Source organism: Narcine bancroftii, chromosome 5, assembly GCF_036971445.1.
Source record: "Narcine bancroftii isolate sNarBan1 chromosome 5, sNarBan1.hap1, whole genome shotgun sequence".
Lineage (NCBI taxonomy): Eukaryota > Metazoa > Chordata > Chondrichthyes > Torpediniformes > Narcinidae > Narcine > Narcine bancroftii.
Window position 1 is genome coordinate 235,756,222 of NC_091473.1, and position 22,184 is coordinate 235,778,405.

General features: G+C 38.5%; 1 protein-coding gene across 4 annotated transcripts in view; it reads right to left on the reverse strand.

Annotated features, from left to right (window-relative positions):
• The window catches only part of itpr3 (inositol 1,4,5-trisphosphate receptor, type 3), a 263,225-nt gene extending 244,624 nt beyond the window's left edge, over window positions 1-18,601 (reverse strand). For 3 of the 4 annotated variants that reach the window (XM_069941706.1, XM_069941707.1, XM_069941704.1), the window contains exon 1: window positions 18,317-18,596. In XM_069941706.1, coding sequence (XP_069797807.1) covers window positions 18,317-18,405 — 89 coding nt within the window. In that variant the 5' untranslated portion in view covers window positions 18,406-18,596. Of the gene's footprint in view, window positions 1-18,316 lie in introns of all 4 variants that reach the window. The other variant, XR_011358441.1, reaches the window with a different exon arrangement.
• Between the last annotated feature and the right edge of the window lie 3,583 nt (window positions 18,602-22,184).

Below are 22,184 nucleotides of genomic sequence, written 5' to 3' on the forward strand. Positions count from 1 at the left end.
CTCTTCGCCACACCTAAAACGCATCTCTGATAATTCAGGTATATATTGGTGTAATTTCTGTGGGGTGAGATTTGTTTTGATACACTTTAAGCTCTTGATCGCAGATGCAATCCTTCTTTAGAGCCAAATGGGGCCCTGAAATGACTCTACTGGGACTCATTGAAAAGAAACTACTCCATGAAGGAAATGCATAGGTTTATATCTAGAATGTACTTTTTAAATTGATGAATAAGAGCCCAAAGCCAGGTTTGTTTAAGTCAAGGGTGAAATGGGAATCAACAATTGACAAACAACTCTGGTCAGATCTGTGACAGGGAAGTTTGATGGCTACGATCCATGCCAGGTATAGATTGGTCCATAATCATTTTCTCCATCAATGGTCTCAGATTTTTGAGGACTATTATTTTCTATAAAGCGTCTATTCTCCTGAAAAATACTCAGACCATTTCTTAAATAGAGGAGAATTAGTTTCAGTCTCATTCTGATGCATAAATTAATCATTCTATAGGATGAAACTAGCCTTATTTGATGTCATGTCTGAAGCTAGTTAAATTTTAGAACTTATGTCCCACATTGTGAATTCAAGTCCAAACTAAATAACCGTTATGGTCTCCAAAAGGGCTATCTGTAATTTCTTTGAAAAAAGTTCTGTCATCCTTTTTAAATTTATACTCTTTCACATTCGCACCAACTTCCAATATTCCTTATTGTGTCACCACTTAATGCACTTCTCATCGGCCAAGGTTGAACGACAGAGAAGAATTAGTGCCACACATTTATTTTCTCTTACAATGATTTTGAAATACTTTAGGCTTAAGGACATAATGAAATCAGCCTCAAACCAATTCAATCTAAATAATAATTACCATTTTGTCCCAAGAGCTGAAAGTGTACCAAAACAAATGTTCAGAGTGATTGAAGCAAAATTCTAACATGAACTGATTCTAAGTGTACATGTGAATAAATTCAAAGAAAATATGAGCCAGAATGATCTCCTTCCCCATCAATTAAAATTAATATTGATCTTTGCACTCAACTACATTTTCTTGTCGGATCATAACCCCTAATTTAGCCGTCATTCAAAAATCTATCAATCTCATATTGAAGCGCACCCATTTGTTCTGTGCTCAGCAATCACAGCTCTAGTTGTGGCAAATTCCAAAGATGCTCATCACTGACAAGATGTTTCCTTTGACAACCCTAACACTATTCAGTCCAATTTTGCAGTTTTTAAAAAAAAAAACAACTTTCTGGCATACTTCACTGAAATGATAACTAAACGGGAAAACACTTCAAAAGAAATCCCTCATCTTTCCCCGTTTCTCCCGTGATAGTACAGGATACCATCACCAATGTATATTTGCTTATAGTTGTTGTGATTGGCTGAGATCGTAGCCACGCCTACTGGCGGGTCATAAAGGGGTGCTCCTAACCAGACCCAGGTCAGTCTGGACTGGTCGACCGTGCTGTGATACGCTGCAGTCTTTTGCTGGTTAAAGCCTTGGTTTGAGTTAACAAGTCTTCGGTTCATTCGACGCGCTGCATTCCCCCACATCCTCTGCTACTACTCTGACTACCTGCTTTTCTTTCTGTCTTGTATCTTGCATTTTTTTTGTTTTATTCAAGTTATCCTGGTCTCTTGGCCAATATTTATCCCTCAATCGACATCAGGGTCATTGTGCTGTTACTGCATGTGGGAATATTTTGTGTCCCTAGTGCATGTTCCATTATAGTCGTAAATACAATTCAAAATCCAAACTCTGACTCCAAAATAATTAGCTCTAAGAGTACCTTAAGACAGTCAGAGATAACAAAAGATGATGTGCTAATGCAAGAGTGTCTTTCTTCTTTTTCTGCTAGCTAACACAAACTTGAGGACAGAGAAGTCTACATGGCCTCAAAATGGTTCATTTCTATTGATAGAATCCAAAATTACAATAATCTATACTGGCAAATATTCAAAATTTCCAGATAGACTTACCTTGAAATTACACAATATGCAAATTATTCTACTGAATGAGCTTTGCACATAACTGCACTGAACCTTATCACACACCTCACCTATCAACTGAAAATAGTTTTCAATTGTGCAATGTTGTAGTAATTTGCATGGAAGTCCAATTTTACAGCAGCATTTTTGGCTACAGACACCTTTTTTCTGCAAGATTAAAATACACTGGTAGAAAAGTTGTTTGTTGCTTATCATTCCTTCGAAATATGCTTTTTGCAAAAGAAATTTACAAAAACTGCTTCAGAAAATTGAATTCTGCAAGTTGTCTCCTTTTAACATTGCTGAATACACACACAAGACTGTTCTGTATTTCAATTTTTTTCAACAATAATGGTTTTACACAATTTAGCATTTGACTGCTCAGCGCATAATTATAAGTAATACAATAAACCCTGCATTCATGTTGAATGACTCAGATCATGGTTTCGACATGACAAGTCAAATGCAGTGCAGATGGACAATTGAAACATTTATTCCACAAAATACACCCCTCATCTTGCTCTTTTTATGTCTGAAATACAGAACAGTCTTGTGTGTGTATTCAGCAATGTTAAAAGGAGACAACTTGCAGAATTCAATTTTCTGAAGCAGTTTTTGTACATTTCTTTTGCAAAAAGCATATTTCGAAGGAATGATAAGCAACAAACAACTTTTCTACCAGTGTATTTTAATCTTGCAGAAAAAAGGTGTCTGTAGCCAAAAATGCTGCTGTAAAATTGGACTTCCATGCAAATTACTACAACATTACACAATTGAAAACTACAAACTGGCTCTTGATCATACACGTTAGGACACTGAAATATCTCAAAACAGAGGGTATTAAAAATTAGACATTTGAACAATGACTGATGCAGCTCCCTTTGAGTCTGAGATGCAGTTCTTCACCTACAGGTTTTTTTTCTGATTGTAGTTATGGAGTGATACTTAATGACAGATTCTAACCCATGAATAGGGATTTTGTGGCAAGTTGTAAATGTCAAAGTCCTTCTGCAACCCACCCCTTCTCCCATATCCAAATGGAGATAATCACATAAAAATCACGAAGTAGTATGGATTTCTCAGATGCCCGTCCATGCAGACCATCAGAAGATCAAGCTACGAACTACTGATCTGTCAAACTACCAAACGCTGAAGGGATCATTCTGACAAACTGATAAGTTTTAATTTTTCAAAACAAACTGAACTAACTCTATAATATTTTTCCAAGTGCTTTCAGACCCCACAAGAGTAGAATTTAGCAATGACAAACATAGTTAGCCAACTGTACACTGGACCCACTTCCCTGAAGAGAATAGCTCATGCATACTTAGTCCACAAGTGGGAAATTATAGCTCATTATAGAAGCAAATTGTGGCATCAATGGTGGGATGGAAGCATTACTACAATGACCAAGTGGCTGCAACATCTCCATTGCAACCAACACAAGCATGACCGCAGAACCAAAGATTCCTGTTATTACAAGCTCACACTTAACTTAGTAGCCACACTTGAAGGGTTAACAAAGGCTGCAAACGTTTCACAGAAAAGTCTTTTATCGTTTAAAAAAAAACTTTTATAGCCCTCAGATGCAAAGGCACCATTAAATATTGACTATAGAGTAATAGTCTGAAAGAAGACGAGAATTATGGTGTTTATTCAAGAAAAACAGATGGTGAGTGAGACATGTGGCTGAAAGTCATGTGATTGCGACACTTCAAGAAGTAATATTGATTAATGAGCTGCCAGAGATCTGCAAGACACAGAAGTGACTTCATGTGAAATTGACATTTCTGCTGTTTCTCCTGGACGGAGGAAACATTAAACCACTGTAACCATTGTAATGAGCATTTGTATTGACCCATATCTGGGTAAAAGAAGCAGGATTATTCCTGCATTTGGATTGTGACCATTCTGATGGTCATTTCATTTGACCTGTGCCTGGGTTTTGGAAACGTTGTTCAAGACACACATTTCATTTCCCCCTATACAAGGAAAAAGGGAGTTGTGACAATCATTTGTATGAAAAACATTTCTCTGGAAGCAATTCAACAAGGATTTGAGAGTTTTTGGCAGTCTGATCACACCATCTCACTCACTCACACACACACCTCCTTGGTAATTATTTCTGAACACCAGTTTAAAACTCAAGTTTCAACACAGGATTTTGAAGACTAAACTTGAATTGATTTTCCAGAATTGTGCCTAAGCTGTAATGGTTTGGATATCACACACACGTATAGTTGGAGTTAAGTTGTTACATTATTAATAGTTATTAAATAAATATATTGTTTTAAAAATAGCACTGTCTTGGAGAATTTCTATTGCTACTGGTCTGTGATGTAACACTGCACAGCATCACCAATGAGGTTTCAAAAATGATAGTGTGACAAACTGTGTCATTTCAAAATCAGTTCATCTTGGAAACACAGTAAATGATTCAAGCTTACAAAGCTTTGAAAGATACAATTCCATCACTTCATGGTGATGCAAGCATGTAGTTCTTTTCAATTTCTGTGATGGAAAGCAAGGATAAAGCTGTGAACCAAACATTCTTAATTAAATGAGCACAGCATTCACTCAAGAGTAGTGGCCGATACAACAATCCATTGAAAGGTACATTTTTGGATGGCACAGGCTTGTGTGCCAGAGGGCCTATTAAATTAAACAAAATTAAAAATTAAATTAAAACTTTATTTTTTAAAAAAATCACATGATACACAGTTCATAAAAGATATGTACACATCCAATATATCCCACAACTTTCTCTTAGGGGAAGATATAACATGCATGACAACAATAACAGAATATATAAAGTTAATTAACAAAACAAGTTTTGTATAAAATATTTAAAATATAAAAATATTTATATATACTGTTACCAGGCCAGAAGGGTCCAAAACCCAACAACAATAGAAATTCATCAAGACAATGGTAACTTAAACAAAAGTTGCTTTGATTTTTCTTTTAAATAAAAAAAAACAGGATCCATCTTTAACTTATCACACACACACACACACACACACGGACTCCAAATTCAATCTTTGAAAGATCTTATCAGTATCTCTGTGCCTGGACTTTATTTCCCATACCCATAGAACAGCATTCTTCATTGCTTCTGCAAAGTCAATCTGAGCCTCAACATCTAACTTCAACAGGGGAGGAGTCATGTGATGGACTAGTGGCGGTCAGGAAATCCAGCCCTCTCCAGGAAAATAGAAAAAAAGTTAGGAAAAAGCAAAGCATAACAGAAATAGAATACAAGAAATAGAAGATAAAGATACAGAGAAGAGCAAGAAGATGGCTTCCAAGAAGGTGAAAGTAAGAACAGCTGGAAAAAAAGTTAAAAAGTCACCGAAGAAGGAAGAAGGCCTTACCTGCAGGAAGGAACAGGACGCTGTGGTGATGAGGAGCGCCTGACCCTCAAGGTCAGTCCTGCCCTACAGAGTCGCGATCCACCAGCCGGTACACTACAAAAATGGCTCTCGGAGCCAAACAAATGTGCACAACGGCGCAAGCGCGAGGAGTCGCGCATGTGCAGTGCGCAATCAGAGGAGAAAGAGGACACCGACCGGTGAGAGGGGGGCTCAGCAGAGGAGCGAGCTGTCACAGACTGAGCAGCTGAGAGACGTCCGACACCAGGGCTCTCAGCTGGAGGATAATGAAGACAGCAGAAGAGGGTGCGACGAAACAGACGTGGAAGACAGACGGAGGGAAGATCGACAAGAAGACCAACGTCAAGAATCACAACAGATGAGCAGCCCAAGAGGGGAGGAACAGCAACAAGAGGCCCAGCAAGAAGAGGCCCGACAAAGAGATACAAGCAGCTCATCAGGAAAAACAGGAGACACAGACACAAAGAAAAGACACAAACACAGATACAGACACAGAAGAAGAGGAAGAAGAAGACCAAGATCTTTACAGAGAAATAGAAGGTAAAACTGATGAACAGAATATAGATAAAGTCTTTTTTGAAGAACAAATGAGATCACGAAAAGAATGGTTGTCATTAGAGTTTAATGCAATTAAAAGAAAAATGAAAAGAACAGAAGATAAAATGCAAAGGTTAGAACTGGTAATGACAGAAATAGGGAGAGGAGTAGAGAGTGTGGAAGAGCAGGAAACGACTGTAGCAATGGAAATGAATGACTTAAGAGAAAAATTGGAAGAAAGTGACAAAAAAAAGAGACACAAGACTTGTTAGCTCAGAAAATTGATGTGTTGGAAAATTATAGTAGGCGAAACAACATAAAAATAGTGGGCCTGAAGGAGGGCGAAGAAGGCACAGGCATGAAGGAATTTATAAAAGGACGGATCCTGAAGGTCCTGGGAATGACAGGAATGCAGGAAGAAATGGAAATTAAAAGGGCTCACAGAGCACTAGCTCCGAAACCACAGGCACATCAAAAACCAAGTTCCATCTTAGTAAAATTTTTGAGATATACAACAAGAGAAAATATACTGGAGCAGGCAAGGAATAAAATTAGAGAAGATAATAAACCATTGGAATACAAGGGTCAAAAAATAGTTTTTTTTACCCAGACACAAGTTTTGAACTCTTAAAGAGGAGGAAGGAATTTAATACAGCGAAATCAACTTTATGGAAAAAAGGTTACAAATTCATATTAAGACATCTAGCAGTGCTTAAAATATTTATACCTGGGGAGCAAAACAGATGTTCTCGGATCCAGAGAAACTGCAAGAATTCGCAGAACATTTGCAGGACAGAAGAGATGATGAGATGTAACAAGAATAAGGAATGGCGATAAAGTATATAAAAAGATGTAAAAACAATGTATATGTAAAGAACTAAAGAGGGAAAAGAGAAAGGAAGGAAGGGAGTAAGGGGGAAAAAAAAGAGAGAACTTTGTTATATGTGTTTTAAAAAAACTTTTCTAGAGAGGGCTGGGTGGAGGGGGAATAACCATAAATGCAAAATCAGTTGATGCTGTGAACAAGATTGCAACCCAAATGAAAAGGGGAGATGTGGTTGCCCGGCAAGGAGTATGGGGCAACTCAGAGGGGGGGGGGAACTTTTGGTATTAGTGGATGTGGGAATTTCATGGAGAGGGGGGGAACTTTTGGTATTAGTGGATGTGGGAATTGCAGGGTTACTTTATGTCTTAAATGTGTTGTATATTAAGAAAAATCGAAGAGATGAAAATGGGGAAAAGAGGGGTGGAGGTGGCAAAGAAGTGGAAAAGAGATGTATGCAAGATATAAAATGGCCATGTTGAACTCTATGACTATAAATATTAATAGAATACATAACCAAATTAAAAGGAAGAGGCTACTAAATTTATTGAAGAAGGAAAAAATAGATATAGCTTTTGTGCAGGAAACACATCTAACTGAAGCGGAACATAACTAAAAAGAGACTGGGTAGGACACGTAACGGCAGCATCCTATAATTCAAAAGCTAGAGATGTAACCATACTAGTTAACAAAAATATACCAATCAAAATAGAGGAGGAAATAATAGATCCAGCAGGGAGGTATGCAATGATAAAGTGTCAGATATACTCAGAATTTTGGAATTTGCTCAATATACATGCACCTCACGAGGAGGATCAAAAGTTTATGCAGGATATTTTTTTGAGGATTGCAGACACACAAGGAAATATATTGATAGGAGGGGATTTTAAACTTAATTTGGACCCAATGTTGGATAAAACTGGACAAAACACAAGTAAAAAGAATAAAGTAGCCAAATTTATGGTTAAATCAATGCAGGAAATGAAACATGGATAAATGGAGGAGACAACAGCCAAGAGAGAAGGAATTTTCATATTATTTGAGTAGGCACAAAACTTACTCAAGGATTGATATGTTTTTGTTGTCAGCTCATATTCAAGGGAGAGTTAGGAAAACTAAATATAAAGCTAGACTATCAGATCATTCACCCCTATTATTAGCAATAGAACTGGAGGACATCCCACCAAGAACATATCGATGGAGGTTAAACTCCATGCTACTAAAAAGACAGGAATTTTAGGGAGTTTATTGAATGCCAAATTAAAACATATTTTGAAATAAACACAGGATCAGTGAAAGACAAATTTATATTATGGGACACAATATTAGAAGGCAGATAATAAGTTATGTGACTAAGATGAAAAAGGATTACAATCGGGAAATAGAGCAGTTGGAAAGGGAGATAGTAAGTACAGAAAAGGAATTAGTAAAAAGGGATGATATAATGAAAAGGAGAGAACTGGTGGACAAAAAAATTAAATACGAAACATTACAAACGTACAAAGTGGAGTAGAACATAATGAAAGCAAAGCAAAAGTATTATGAACTGGGAGAAAAAACACAATATTAGCTTGGCAACTTAGAACAGAGATTAATGAAAATTTTAAGGAATTTTATGAACAATTGTATCAAATTGAAAGAGGGGAAAGATGATAAAATGGAGGAATTTTTAGCTAAAATTGAACTGCCAAAATTGCAAGAAGAGGAACAAAACAAACTAATAAAGCAATTTGAAATAAAGGAAGTACAGGATATATTAAAAAAGCTGCCGAACAATAAAAAAACCAGGAGAGGATGGATTTCCAAAAGAACTTTATAAAACATTTAAAGAGTTATTAATTCCTCCTCTCTTGGAAGTAATGAGCCAGATAGAAGAAACACAAAACTTGCCAGATTCATGTAAGACAGCAATAATTACAGTAATACCAAAGACGGGGAAGGATCCAGTAACACCAGCATCATATAGACCAATATCTCTACTTAATTCAGACTATAATACCGAAATTATTAGCAAACAGATTGGCTGATTGTGTAGCTAAAATAGTAAAACAAGATTAAACTGGATTTATTAAAAGACGAACAGCGGACAATGTCTGCAAACTTATTAATCTAATTCATTCAGTTCAAGGAAATAAGAAACCAACAGTGGCTGTTGCTCTCGACGCAGAAAAAGCCTTTGACAGAGTAGAGTGGAATTACTTATTTAAAATATTACAGAAATTCAATCTACCAGAAAAATAAATAAATTGGATTAAGGCATTGTATAATGGACCATTGGTGAAGGTAACAGTAAATGGATATGTATCGAGTCACTTTAAATTAAGTAGGTCAACTAGACAGGGATGTCCACTATCCCCCTCATTGTTTGCCTTAGCAATAGAACCTTTGTCAGAACTGATAAGAATAGAAAATAAAATAAAAGGGATAAAAATAAAGGAGGAGTATAAAATCAACTTATTTGCAGATGACATCATAGTATATCTAACAGAACCAGAGGTATCCATAAAAGAATTACATAAGGAATTGAAGGAATATGGAGAAATATCGAGGTACAAGATCAATGCAAAGAAAAGTTAAGTAATGCCAACGAGTAACGCAGACTATACAGAATATAAAAAAGAATCACCATTTAAATGGCAAGCACATGCAATCCGATACCTAGGGATCAGGTTAGATAATAACTTAAGCCATTTGTACAAACTAAGTTATCAGCCACTAATAAAGAAATTTCAGGAAGACTTAGAACAATAGAAAGAAGTACCGCTAACATTGGATAGGGAGGGTAAACTGGATTAAAATGAATGTGTTCCCAAGGATACAATACTTATTTCAAACATTACCAATTCCCTTAACAGAAAAATTCTTTAAGGAACTAAAGAGAATAATAAGGAAATTCTTGTGGAAAGGGAGGAATCCAAGGGTAGCGTTAGATAAATTAACAGAGAGGTATAATCAAGGTGGTTTACAGTTACCAAATTTTAGAAATTATTATAGAGCCACACAATTGAGGTATTTATCAGATTTTTACCAGACAAGGCAAAAACCAGACTGGACTAAGATAGAACTAGATAAAATAGGGGAAAAGGTACCAGAACACTTGATAAGTGGAATGAAAAGCTGGTGCAATATAAAAACTCACCAGTACTGCATCATTTACTTAATACATGGAAGATCCACTTAGAAAGGATAAAAAAATGAATTATCAAATATCAAAATTACTATTGAGTAAAATCCACTAATCCCTTTTACAATAGACAACGTTTCCTTTAGAGAATGGGAGAGAAAAGGAATCAAAAGAATAGAAAACTTTTTTGGGAAATAGTTTATTAACATTTGAGCAGTTGAAGTACAAATATGGAATAACTCATGATACAATGTTTGCATATCATCAATTGAAAGCTTATTTAAAGGATAAATTGGGAAACAGCTTGAGATTACCTGAAGGAAGCAGCTTTGAATACGTGATTACAGACACAATGATAATCAAAAGATTTATAACCAACATGTACATTAATCTGCAAGATAAAGAAAATGAAATAAACTATAAACCTAAACAAAAGTGGGAAAAGGATCTAAAGAAAGATTAAAAAATTAAGTATGGGAAAAGTTATGTTCTGGAACTCTGAAGAATACAATAAACACAAGGTTACACATGATACAGTATAATTGGTTACACAGGGTATATATTACTCCTCAAAAATTAAAAAATGGGATCCAAGATTATCAAATAGATGTTTTCACTGTAAGAAGGAAAAGGGAACAACATTACATGCAACTTGAGCATGTACGAAAGTGAAAAAGTTTTGGGAAGAATTAAATCAGATACTAAATAAAATTGCAAAAAAAAACACACCAAAAAAAACCAGAGACATTTCTTTTAAGTAACATAAGTAGTAGAGAATTAGGCCTCAAATTGGATAAAGCGCAAAAAAAATTCATTATGATAGCCTTAGCGATAGCAAAAAAATGTATAATGTCAACTTGGAAAATGGAAGAGAGTATTCGTATTCAGCAATGGTACATGGAAATGAATAAATGTATTCCATTGGAAAAAATAACAATTTAAAACAACTTTGAACAAATTTGGGAACCATACATGGATCAGAGAGAGCTTGCCTCGGACCTCCATCCCCTAAAATGAGAAGGAAAATGATAAGACAAAATGACTAGATTCAGTGTGTAATAAATAGATGATGCATTTTTCTTGTTTATTTTCCTTTGTGTGAAAATATTGTTTTATGGTTTATTGTATTGTATTTGTTGAATATTTATGGGTATTGGAGGGGGGGGGTGGGTAGAGGGAATTGAAATGTCCTTTCACAATTTTACGATATCCTACAAGAGCTTGTCTGCAAGTAACACGTTTGTACATATTTTGGTTGATATGGTTCAGAGTGAAAAATAAAAAATTATTTTTTAAAAATCCAACTTCAACAAAGCTCTTGTATTTTAAATGTCTTTTGTGACGTGTAACCGAAACTAAATCCCCACAATCTCTTTTAAAGACATATTTTACCCATAACTATTCTAACAAACACCATAATAGACATACACACAACTATAAATTTAGCAGAACACAAATGTACCACAAACTACTCCCGCACAACAGCGTACCAAAGAGATGGCATTCCTAGAAAATTATCCATATGACAATTTTCCAAAACATGAAAATGTGTCATCTATGCTTGCATCAAGGCAGGAGAGCTTTTTTTTTTATATAAACTGGCACATTTATTTTTTCCCCAAAACATATTCCCCATGACTGTAAATTTTACTCTGCATGTCAAAATTTTGGGTAGTGATTTGTGCATTTGGGATGGCCATGTTTGATTTCCCTGAATGGCTGTAACATAGGAGTCACCTGTACTTTTCCATTCTTCTTAGCTGCAACACGACAATACATACAAACCAAATAAACAGCTTTGCCAAGCAGTTTTGCTCACAATATCACATCTTTGTGTTCCCTGGTACTTGATTATAGCCATGGAAGTAGTCTGTTGCATAACTTTCTAAAACATACTTGTAACACCTTCTAATAGAGAAAGGAAAATTCTTTTGTGTTCTTCAGTGCCCATCACTATTCTGCAAGGTTCCTTGAAAGTCACATTCACCGGTCTTGCTCCAATTTATTCATGCATCAGCGTACATCTTTCAGCCACTGAACTTAACATGACAAAATAGTCATCAATCATCCATTCAGATCTCTGACTGCTACACCCCATTTGTCTGGTTCACAAATGTCTCTGCAGAGTCTAAATTGAAATGTCCTTTCACAATTTTCTGATACGCTATAGGAGCGCTTGTCTGCAAGTAATAATATTTATATCTCCATCCAGAATGTTTTCCAATCTTATGGCAAGATTGGCAAGATAGTCTGCAGACTATCTTTGGATTTGTGTATGGGTGTGTAGAAACTGTTTCTGAGAACAAATGGTAAAATGGAGGGGCTGGCGGTGGTTACAGAACAAATTTCACTGGATATGCAATTTCTTGGCAGCATGACTTAGCCCTGAGGTGCAGTTGTGTTCAGTGTGCAATAGACAATCTCGAAGGCAAATGGGATATTGCTAAAGGTATTCCTCGAGATTGTGCAGCACAGTTAACATGGTGGTTAGAGTAACACGGTGACAGTGCTAGCAACCACGTCCAGGGTTTGAATCCTGCACTGCCTACTCCCTGTGTTGCCAGGTGCTCCAGTTTCCCCCCACTATTCAAAACCAGGTCAAATAGGCATAATTGGATGGTACAGGCTCATGGGCCTAAAGAGCCTGTTACCATGCTGTAGGTCTACATTTTAAACAGAAGATAGAATTTAAGAGCAAGGAAGTTCTGCTGTAACTGGATAGGGTAATAGTGAAGCCACACCTGGAGTAATATGTGATGTTCTGGTCTACTTATCTGAGAAAGGATATAATGGCTTCTGAAGCAGTGCAGAGAAGTCCCAGCACGTTGATTTAATTTTAACTTACTTTAGAGATACAGCATGGTAACAGGCCCCTCTGGTCCACAACCCTACGCTCCATCCTACCAACCTTGTACATTGCTAGAGCATGGGAGGAAACCAGAGCACCCAGAAGAAACCCACAGACACAGGGAGAACATGAAAAATCCTTACAGCCGTCAGTGTGTTTGAACCCAGGTTGCTGGCACTGGAATAGTGTTGCACGAACAAGTGCACTATTAAAGGGGTTACCTAAAAGGAGAGACTGAATAGCCTGGGACTTTACCAATTGGGATTTAGAAGGAAGAGGGAGTGATTTCCTATGGAGACACAAAATTCTGAAAAGAATAGGAAAGATAAAAGCAGGAAGATTGGTTCCACTAATAGGTGAAATTAGACTAGAGGGCATAGCTTCAAGATTCAGAGAAGTAGATTGAAGACAGAGATATGAGGAACTGCTTCTCCCAGAGAATAGTGAACCTGTGGAATTTCTGCCCCAAAGGCAGTTGAGAGGCATCCTCATTACATGCAGTTAAGATACAGATGAAGAGATTTTTATGAAAAGGGGAATTAAGGGCTATAGGGATTGGGCAGATAAATGAAGCCATAGCCTGACTGAAAGATGGAGCAGGCTCATTTTGCCAAACGGCCTACTCCAACTCCCATTTCTTATATTTTTGTGTCCTTATACTTATCCAACTCATCAACATATCACTCATGTCCATATGTTTGGTTCTGCTCTATATGCAGTACCTCATTTTCTTAACCCTCATTACTGTCTTGTTGCACCCACCGCAGCAATGTTCTATCCTCATTGCCAATGGATCATTCTGTTCAATGAGGCAAGTAATTTCTAACCAAATTATGAGCTCTTGGAGGAACTTGTTTGAGACCCAAAATATTGACCATCCCTGTGCCTCTGCAGATGCTGCATGGCCCACTATGGCAAGTTCTTCAAGCAGCTCATTATTTGCTCCAAATTTCAGCATCCACTGCTTCTTCTGTCCCCTTCGAAGCAAACTACACGTGTTGAAGACAAACCAATAACTAATAGCGTGGCTGATTTGATCACTTACTCCAAGTCACGCCACATGATATGGACTGATCTTAAAGATAATTACACATTCAATAAACTATAGATGTTAAGTGGTCCATTTTATTACCCAGTTTCAGTGGTTGGACAAATAAGATCACACTGAACACAACTGCACCTCAGAGCTAAGTCATGCTGCCAAGAAATTGCAGATCCAGTGAAATTTGACCTAAAAATTGTATACTCAGCAGTTTAAAGTGACTACCCATATTAAATGCAGAGAAAACCCGCCTGTCAATAAATAAAACATACTGAAGTCAGGCATCTCCAGTCTTCGCATTTTACAATTATTAATCAAAGTATATGTCTTCTGTAGTGACCTCAGCCAATTTCAGAATATCCAATTTAATACATAATGTAAAAGTCATAAATCAGTTGCAGATGGAACAAGGGGGCACGAGTTGATCCTTGCTGCTTCATACCAATGATCAAGAACACATTCTCTTCTCCCTCCTCCTGCTGGGAAGAAGGCTCGAGTAAAACTATGTATCAACAACCTGAAAGACAGTTTCCTCCCCTCAGCCATCATGCTCCTGAATGAACCTCACAATGGTATGCGCGTGCTTTCCGTCCTTTGTACTAAATTATTTTTATTGCAACTCTACACTCTTGCGCTTCCACATTACATGGCTACATGAGTATTGGAGTTGGCCTGTCAGATCACTCATGGAAGAACCCTTCATAGTGTAACAGCTCTAATGTGACAAACAATCTAGTCTCCAATAATTTAAGTACCCAAATATATGAGCAGATCAGTCAACTCACCTTTTCTGCCTCATTTTATGGGTTTTATCATACATCAGGTGTCTACCCCCAAAAAACGCAATGCCTGAAATGTTGGGTGTTGGCGTACAAGTCGACCCCCAAAAATCACATTGATTGATCAGCTGGGTATTGGCTGGAAGTGACTGCTACCATGGAGGCTCCATTAAAACAATGGAAGTATTAAGCACGTTTTAAAGTAAAAGTGATAGAAATAGCCAAGAAATTCAGCATCTGTGCTGCTGCAAGAAAATATGAGAGACTGGTAAGAATTTGGAGGAAGAAGAGACTTTAAGAAAAATACCAAAAAGGCAATGTTAGATGAGAAGAGGCCAGAATTGGAAAATCACGTGGCAGAATGGGAGGCAAGGTTGCTACATAGTCACCCGAAATAAGAGCATTTGCACTGCAAGTGGCACCCAGACTTGGTAAAGGTTTTGAGGCTACAGTAGACTGGTGCAACCGTTCCATGAACAGGAAAAATCCGGTGTTATGATAAAAAAAATTGCTCAGTAACTACCAAAAGATCTAGATCCTAAAGTTGTAAATTTTCACCAGTTTATATGTGAGCAGCAAAAACACCAGTTTGCATTGGCAAATATTGGAAACATTGGGTGAAATCTCCATGAATTTCAATGCAATAGAAGAGTGGAATGGAAAGGCGTGAAAACTTGCAAACGAGAAGAATGGGCCACGAAGGGACCAGGTTTACTGTGGTGTTATCGTGCATGGCCGACGGGACAAACTTAAGACCTATGGTAATCTTCAAACACAAAATTAAAATTCCCAGCAGGTATTTCTGTACATTTTCATGAAAAAGGATGGAAGGACGAAAATGAGGTAAAACTATGAAAGAAAATGTGTGGAACAGGCGTGCAGGCTGTTTATGCAAGGAATGGCATTTATTGGCCTGGGGTATGTTTTGTAGCCACTTAACTGAGAACATTAATTAGCACTACATAATGCTTACATGGCGGCTCTCCGAGGTGGTTCGCCTTCTATATTACAACCTCTCGACGTCTGCTTGAACAAGCCATTCAAAGGCCATGTGCGTGAGGACATCAAGTGCAGAAAAGTTGTTTACAAAAGACAGGCCAATGTGTGCTGCCCCACTTTGATGTGCTGTGCAACTTTGTGCTCAAAGCATGGCATAAAGTGAAAGTAGAGACTGTTTGCAATAAAATTGTTTAAAAGGTGTGATTGTGCAATTGATGGCACAGAAGATGATTTATTGTGGGACACCAACGACGAAGCTGAAACTGCCTCATCAGATATAAAATGAGACCCGTATGAGGACTGTTTAAACATGAATGGATGTGCCTGCCGCCATCTTTGCCTCAGATGATAATGAGAGTGGTTTTGAAGGGTTCTATATGTGTTGTTGTTTTCAATAAAACTTTCAATGACAATCTGATGTAGTCGGGGTTTTTTTTTGGTTTTTCAAGGGTTGACTTATACACCGAATCAGCAAGGAGCAGTTTCTGAGCTGATTTTAAGGACTCAAAAGTATATCTGATATAGAAGTCAACCCCCATTTTTGAGAGTTTTTTTTTAGGGTTTCATGACTCACTAAAATATATGGCAATCCAGTTTATAAATCTGATTTTCTAGTTTTAAAATGTACTTTTTTTTAAAAAAGCAGCTTTATTACGTTCCTTGGGTGAAAATTAGACACAATCACACTTGCCAATGATTAACATGTTCTTTTTTTTAATTATTTATTTTTATTTAATTACACCTGGGAGGGAGGGAGGGCTGACCACGTGGGGAGAGCCCACAGCCGATTAACAACATGTTCAATGGCAACATTCACTTAATTTGTCTATGTCCTCTTGTAAATTTCAGAAATCACATGCAAACTTTCAAGGACAACTCTCGGTTTAATCATCCAAATCTCAAACAAACACAGAGCGATATTGGGCTGTTGAAACAGATACTGAGGGAGAAGAGACCCACATTTTTCAATCAAATACAGAGCATTATCTCTACTGTTTGGCCTCCCAAACATCAAGCAACTTTAAAACCCAAATTCAACTTGAAGTCAATGCACTCTCTTTTTTATTCTTCATTAAATCTTAAGTTTAAACTAGCACAAAGATCAAGTTCAAACAAGCATTAACATAAGAAATAGGAGTAGAATTCAGCCTGCTCTGCCATTCAATAGGCTCATCTCCACCTTTTCGACCATATCCTTTAATTCCCCTACTATTTAGAAATCTATCCAATCTTGTCTTAAATATATTTACTGAGGCAGCCTGGACTGCTTCAATAGGCAGCGAATCCAATAGATTCATCACCCTCTGGGAAATGCAGTTCCTCCTCATCTCGAGCCCAAATCTATTTCCTTGAATCCTGGGGCTATGTTCGCTAGTTCTAGTATTAAAATTAAGTGGTCATTGGAATGTTACTGCTGAGGGGAACCTATTGTGCGCAAGTGATTGCTGCACACCCTAGAATAAAACAGTGAAGATACTTCATAATGAAAGGCGCAATATTCTTGGAAAGCTTACCACAATGTCCCTCAAAACTCTGCTCAAGAGCATTGTTTCAAGAAAATGATAATGTCATTTAGCAGTAAGTATTGTATAAATTACACACAGCAAGTTTAAAAACTCAGTGGTTCTCAACCTTTTTCTTTCCACTCACATAGCACTTTAAGTATTCCCAATGCCATAAGTGCTCTGTGATTAATAAGGGAGTGGTCTGTGAGTGGGAAGAAAAAGTTTGAAAACCACTATTTTAATTGTACCTCATTGACTCAGTGTGGGCCAATGGCAATTTTTCTCAACCAACATATTTCAGTACCATTTGGGTCTAAAGCAGTGATTCTCAACCTTCCCTTCCCACTCACAGACCATCTTAAGCAACCCCTTACTAATCACAGAACACCGATGGCATAGGGATTACTTAAAAGTGGAAATAAAAAAGTTGAGAACCACTGAGCTAGATACACCAAATGATCTCTGTTTAAAACTAGGTCAAATTTCTTATTACGGTTGTCAATTGGCCTTTTAGGGTTTTACTTTTGCATTTTTCCACACACCTGCTGCAATGCCTTATTTTGTGTAAGATTGTGTAGGTTCACAAACAACATGAATTAAACCAAAATTCTTCCACACGAGGAACACTCTTCCACTGAAGACTGAAAACCATGTCCCCCCCCCCACCCCGGAGGAGTGTCCCTTTTAAATCAAAGTACAACACATTGTGCACTTCTCACAGATCTTGCAGTGGCCACCACTTTTAAGAATTTAACTAATACTTGGGACTAATAATGTGCAACCAAGTGAACAAAGAAAAGTGTGTAAAGCCAAGAAACGGAGTAGATTTCAAAGGAGGTGGTGGGTGGTGGGGGGTCCTTGAGCTATCCAAAGTAATATTGCATTGAAACAAAAAAAAGTGCACTGGGAAAGTTATTGGACAGGACAACAGAGGCAGCCGTGGGATCACCGTTTCCAATTGCAATTTTCAAGGCAGATGAGAGTGAAATTGCGCGAAGCTCCTTCTCAGGGCGAATCGAGTGAACGTGGGGCGACTGAAGAGGTTCAGCTCCAACCTGCACTGCCCCGGGTCTCCGACAAGCAGCGTAAACTTTGCAACTTCTCGGTCGCTGAAGTTCGTGGAGAGAGAAGTTGGGACCCAGCAGCGTCGGTGCCCACTCACCTGAACATTGCTTGTGTTGCGTCAAGGGCAGACTTTGCAAGGTGGGGAGGGGGTTGAAACGCGCCCAGCAGGCACGGTGAGCCAAGTGGGTGGGGAGGGGGGTCGCGCCGCTTACCCCAAGGTGCTGATGAAGCCGTTCACGGAGCCTTCCGCGTACAGGGACACGATGTCTCCGACGTGCAGGAAACTTGGCATCTCGCTCATTCTGCTCCCCTCGGCGCGCAGCCCCCCGACCCCCTGCCCCCGGGTTGGGACGGTGACAGCCACCCTGTTGGAACTGGAGCGAGAGAGTTCGGCCCGAAACAGTTTGAGCCTCAGGAAGGCACCGCTGCAGCCATCGTCCCTCCCCGCCCTCGCTTGTCAACAGGCAGCGGCCAGCCTGGAGCTGCCGATCTTTGCATGAGCCCTCCTCGGGCTCTGTGGTCACCTGCGTCCAATAGAAACGCAGAAATGGTAATGCAGGAAGTTTCACAGTCACTGGTGCCACTGATCAACAAGTCGTTACACCCCTTTATTGATCCATGGCAGGCTTTTTAAAACAAACCCCAGTGGCTCGGCTCCCAATGCACTGCAATGTCATTAAATACCTTGCCTTCCATCCAGATTATTGGCCATAAAGGTCCCAACTGCAACATTGGGGATTCGATGCTTGTCCTCTTGAAAGTGCACACTGAAACATTCAGGTGTCCGGATGAGCAAGAGTCGACATTAACACCCCCCCCCCCCCCCCTCCAAAGCCTTTTAGCTTTCAGACAGATGAAAATGAAACAATTCCACCAAAAAAAGTCGAGAAATGGCCTGAAACTCCTGCTGCGGAAGATCCCCTGAATAGGTCGACTTTATTGCGAGCATCTTTGTAAAGCATGCACAAGCGTGAAACTCTTAAAATTTTGCAAGCTGAAATCGAATTTCTTAGAACATGGAACGTGGCAGCACAGTTCAGGCCCTTCAGCCCACAACGTTGTGCCATCCACAACAATATCATCCAGAGGTGCGCAATCTCTTTCCTTCCACTCAACTGCCACTTTAAGAAATCCCTGGGCCATCAGTGCTTTGTGATGAGTAAGGGATTGCTTAAGGGGGTATTGAGAATCACTGCTCTAGACCCAATTGTTACTGAAATATTTTGCTTGAGAAAAATTGTCATTGGCCCATTTCCTTTGGAGTTATTAAAAACGTGCAAGTAATGAGTCAACTAGGTACAATTAAAATAGTGGTTTTTAACCTTTTTCTTTCCACCCACATTCCACCTTAAGCAATCCCTGACTAATCACAGAGGGTGGCATAGGGAATACTTAAAGTGGTATGTGAGTGGAAAGAAAAAGGTTGAGAACCACTGAAATCCTTCCTGAACCCATAACCTTCTACTTTATTTACATCCAGGTGCCATCTATTTTGAATCTTTTGAATGTCCCTATTGTATCAACCTTCTCCACCACCCCCAAGCAATACATTCCAGGCACCCATCACTCTGCGTAAAAAAAAAGTTAACTCTGACATCTCATCCAAAGTTTCCTCCACCTCAAACAGATATCCTCTGCTATTGCCACCCTGGGAAAAAGGTGCTGCCAGTTTACCTTATCTAAGATCCTTACAATAGAGGTGACCTAATAGAGTAATCTCTCATCCTTTATCGTTCCAAAGAGAAAAACGCCAGCTCTGTCAACCTTACATTCCTAAGGCAATAAGCACATTACACTTCAACATTTTTGTTTACATACTTGTTGTTATTCATTTTTTCTTATTTTTTACTTAATTTGACTCAACCTTGTGTTTGCTTTCCTTCATTTAGATCTTGTATTCAGTTCAGAAATGTACAATTAGCATAATTTTATAAAACAACGTATTTTTGATTTTTTTTTAAGGCCAACTCCTGAATTCGACTCAAGGGTAAAAATGGAGTATGGGCAATGAAAAAGCTTGACATTTTGTTTTAATGATATTTTTGAACAAATATTGAACTTCAGCTGATACAATTTTATGGCCATCGGAGTGGCTCGTATAATCTGATTTCAGTGAACTTCAGTGAATTCATAGGCAATCTGAAGAGTGAGTCATGACAAATAAGATAGCCACATCTTGCCTTAGATGTGAAGGCAATTTGCTCACTATATTCATTAACATTAAACATTTCAGGACAAAGTTCAGATTATACACACTAATGTTATTGCAAAATATAGGCCTCACATGCAACGTTTGAGTGCAATTTGTAGATTATGTGAGAAAACTTGCTTAAAATAGTTATTTCTAGTCACATCAAAAGTTTGATTGTTCCACATGATTAATGCACCTTTGCTAATTATTGCCTTTTCCCACAAAGCATTTTTTTCAATTTTGTGCTAGTTTACGAAATACATTTCTCACAATATTTGTTTTTCATGCCAAGGCTTCAGGTGCTCAGGAAAATTTGACCCATCATAGAATCTCCAACAACCAGCACAGAACAGATGGTCACTTGTCATGCTTTGGCTCAGGTGATTAACTGATGTTGCAGTCATAACTTGCCATAAAAGCTGCTGAACATCTCTTCTCTCCCTCTCTCTATTTCCTAAGAAAACATTGTACAGAGAAATTAATAAAAAGAGCCCTATGTTTGGTAGTTCCGCATTTCAAATTTACAGCCTATAATTTCAGTCAGATACATGTAATAGTAATAATCAGTCAAGAATGTTCACTTAGATTATTGAACTATCACAGGCCAATATCTAAATTGATCAAAAAAATATAAGGCAATGTTGGACTTTAAATTGATGGCAAAACTACAAGAGAAGGAAATTGTGCCAAAGCTTTGCAAAACTCTGTGTAGCATAACCACCAGATCTTGGAAAGGATATCATATATTGACATTTAATGATAAGAAGTATAAATTTACCAGAAACATGACTGAATCTAAAGATAAATTACAAGGAGAGATTACACAATTCAGAGATTTCTGCAAATTGGAAGCTTAGAAGATAAATTGGTCAGTATTCTCAATATTCAAGATTCATTTATTGTCAGGTTTTCTTTGGCTTGGCTTCGCGGACGAAGATTTATGGAGGGGGTAAATGTCCACGTCAGCTGCAGGCTCGTTTGTGGCTGACAAGTCCGATGCGGGACAGGCAGACGCGGTTGCAGCGGTTGCAGGGGAAAATTGGTTGGTTGGGGTTGGGTGTTGGAAAATGTAATATTACATAAAAATTCCTTTAGTCTACCATAAGGCAGACAAGGATTCACCATAAGCAGAAATTGTCTGGCGCCCCTCACAGTCAAAGAAAGGGAAGGAAAAGTGAGTTCACCTCGAGATACTGAATGTCCATGGATCCACCTCCAGCACTCTCACAGCCTCGGCAACCACACAGACTCAAGTTCAAACCATCAGCAATCCAATCTCCAGATCCAAATATCTGACATGATCAGAAAGCCCTCAGTGTCTTTGGCACCCTCTCGCATCTTGGTCCTGATACCTGATATTCCTTCAGCCAGTCTCAAGCCATTCTCCAGCAGAGCACAGCCTGGTGAGAGTCCCTTGACCCCAGACATCAGCAGCCCGCAGCATGGGTAGGTTCCTCACCTCGAGTCATCAACAGCCCACCACCTCTATGTTCTTCAACCTCAGACACTCTTGTTGGCCTGCCGCCATGGTCACCCTCTCGGGGTTCATTTCTCCTGCTCCTTTTCAAACGGGGGTGGTCTCCACACTTTCTGGTGCCCTGTAGCAGTCCTCTGCTTCCCCAGAGTCTGCAGCTCCTCATGGCACTGACAAACAGACCCTGTGGTCACAGGATAATCCACCGTGGATATTGATGAAACTGCTAAGTGCAGTAAAATATTTCTTCCCTGTGTTTAAAACAGAGCAACGGGATTCAGGAGTGTGATAATAAAACAATTAAATCAACGAGAATCTCCTGCATAAATTATGTTATACTCATTGTGTTCTATCAGGATTGATAGAATTTTATTAACTGAAAGTATGAAAGAAATTGGGGCAAAAATACTTTCCT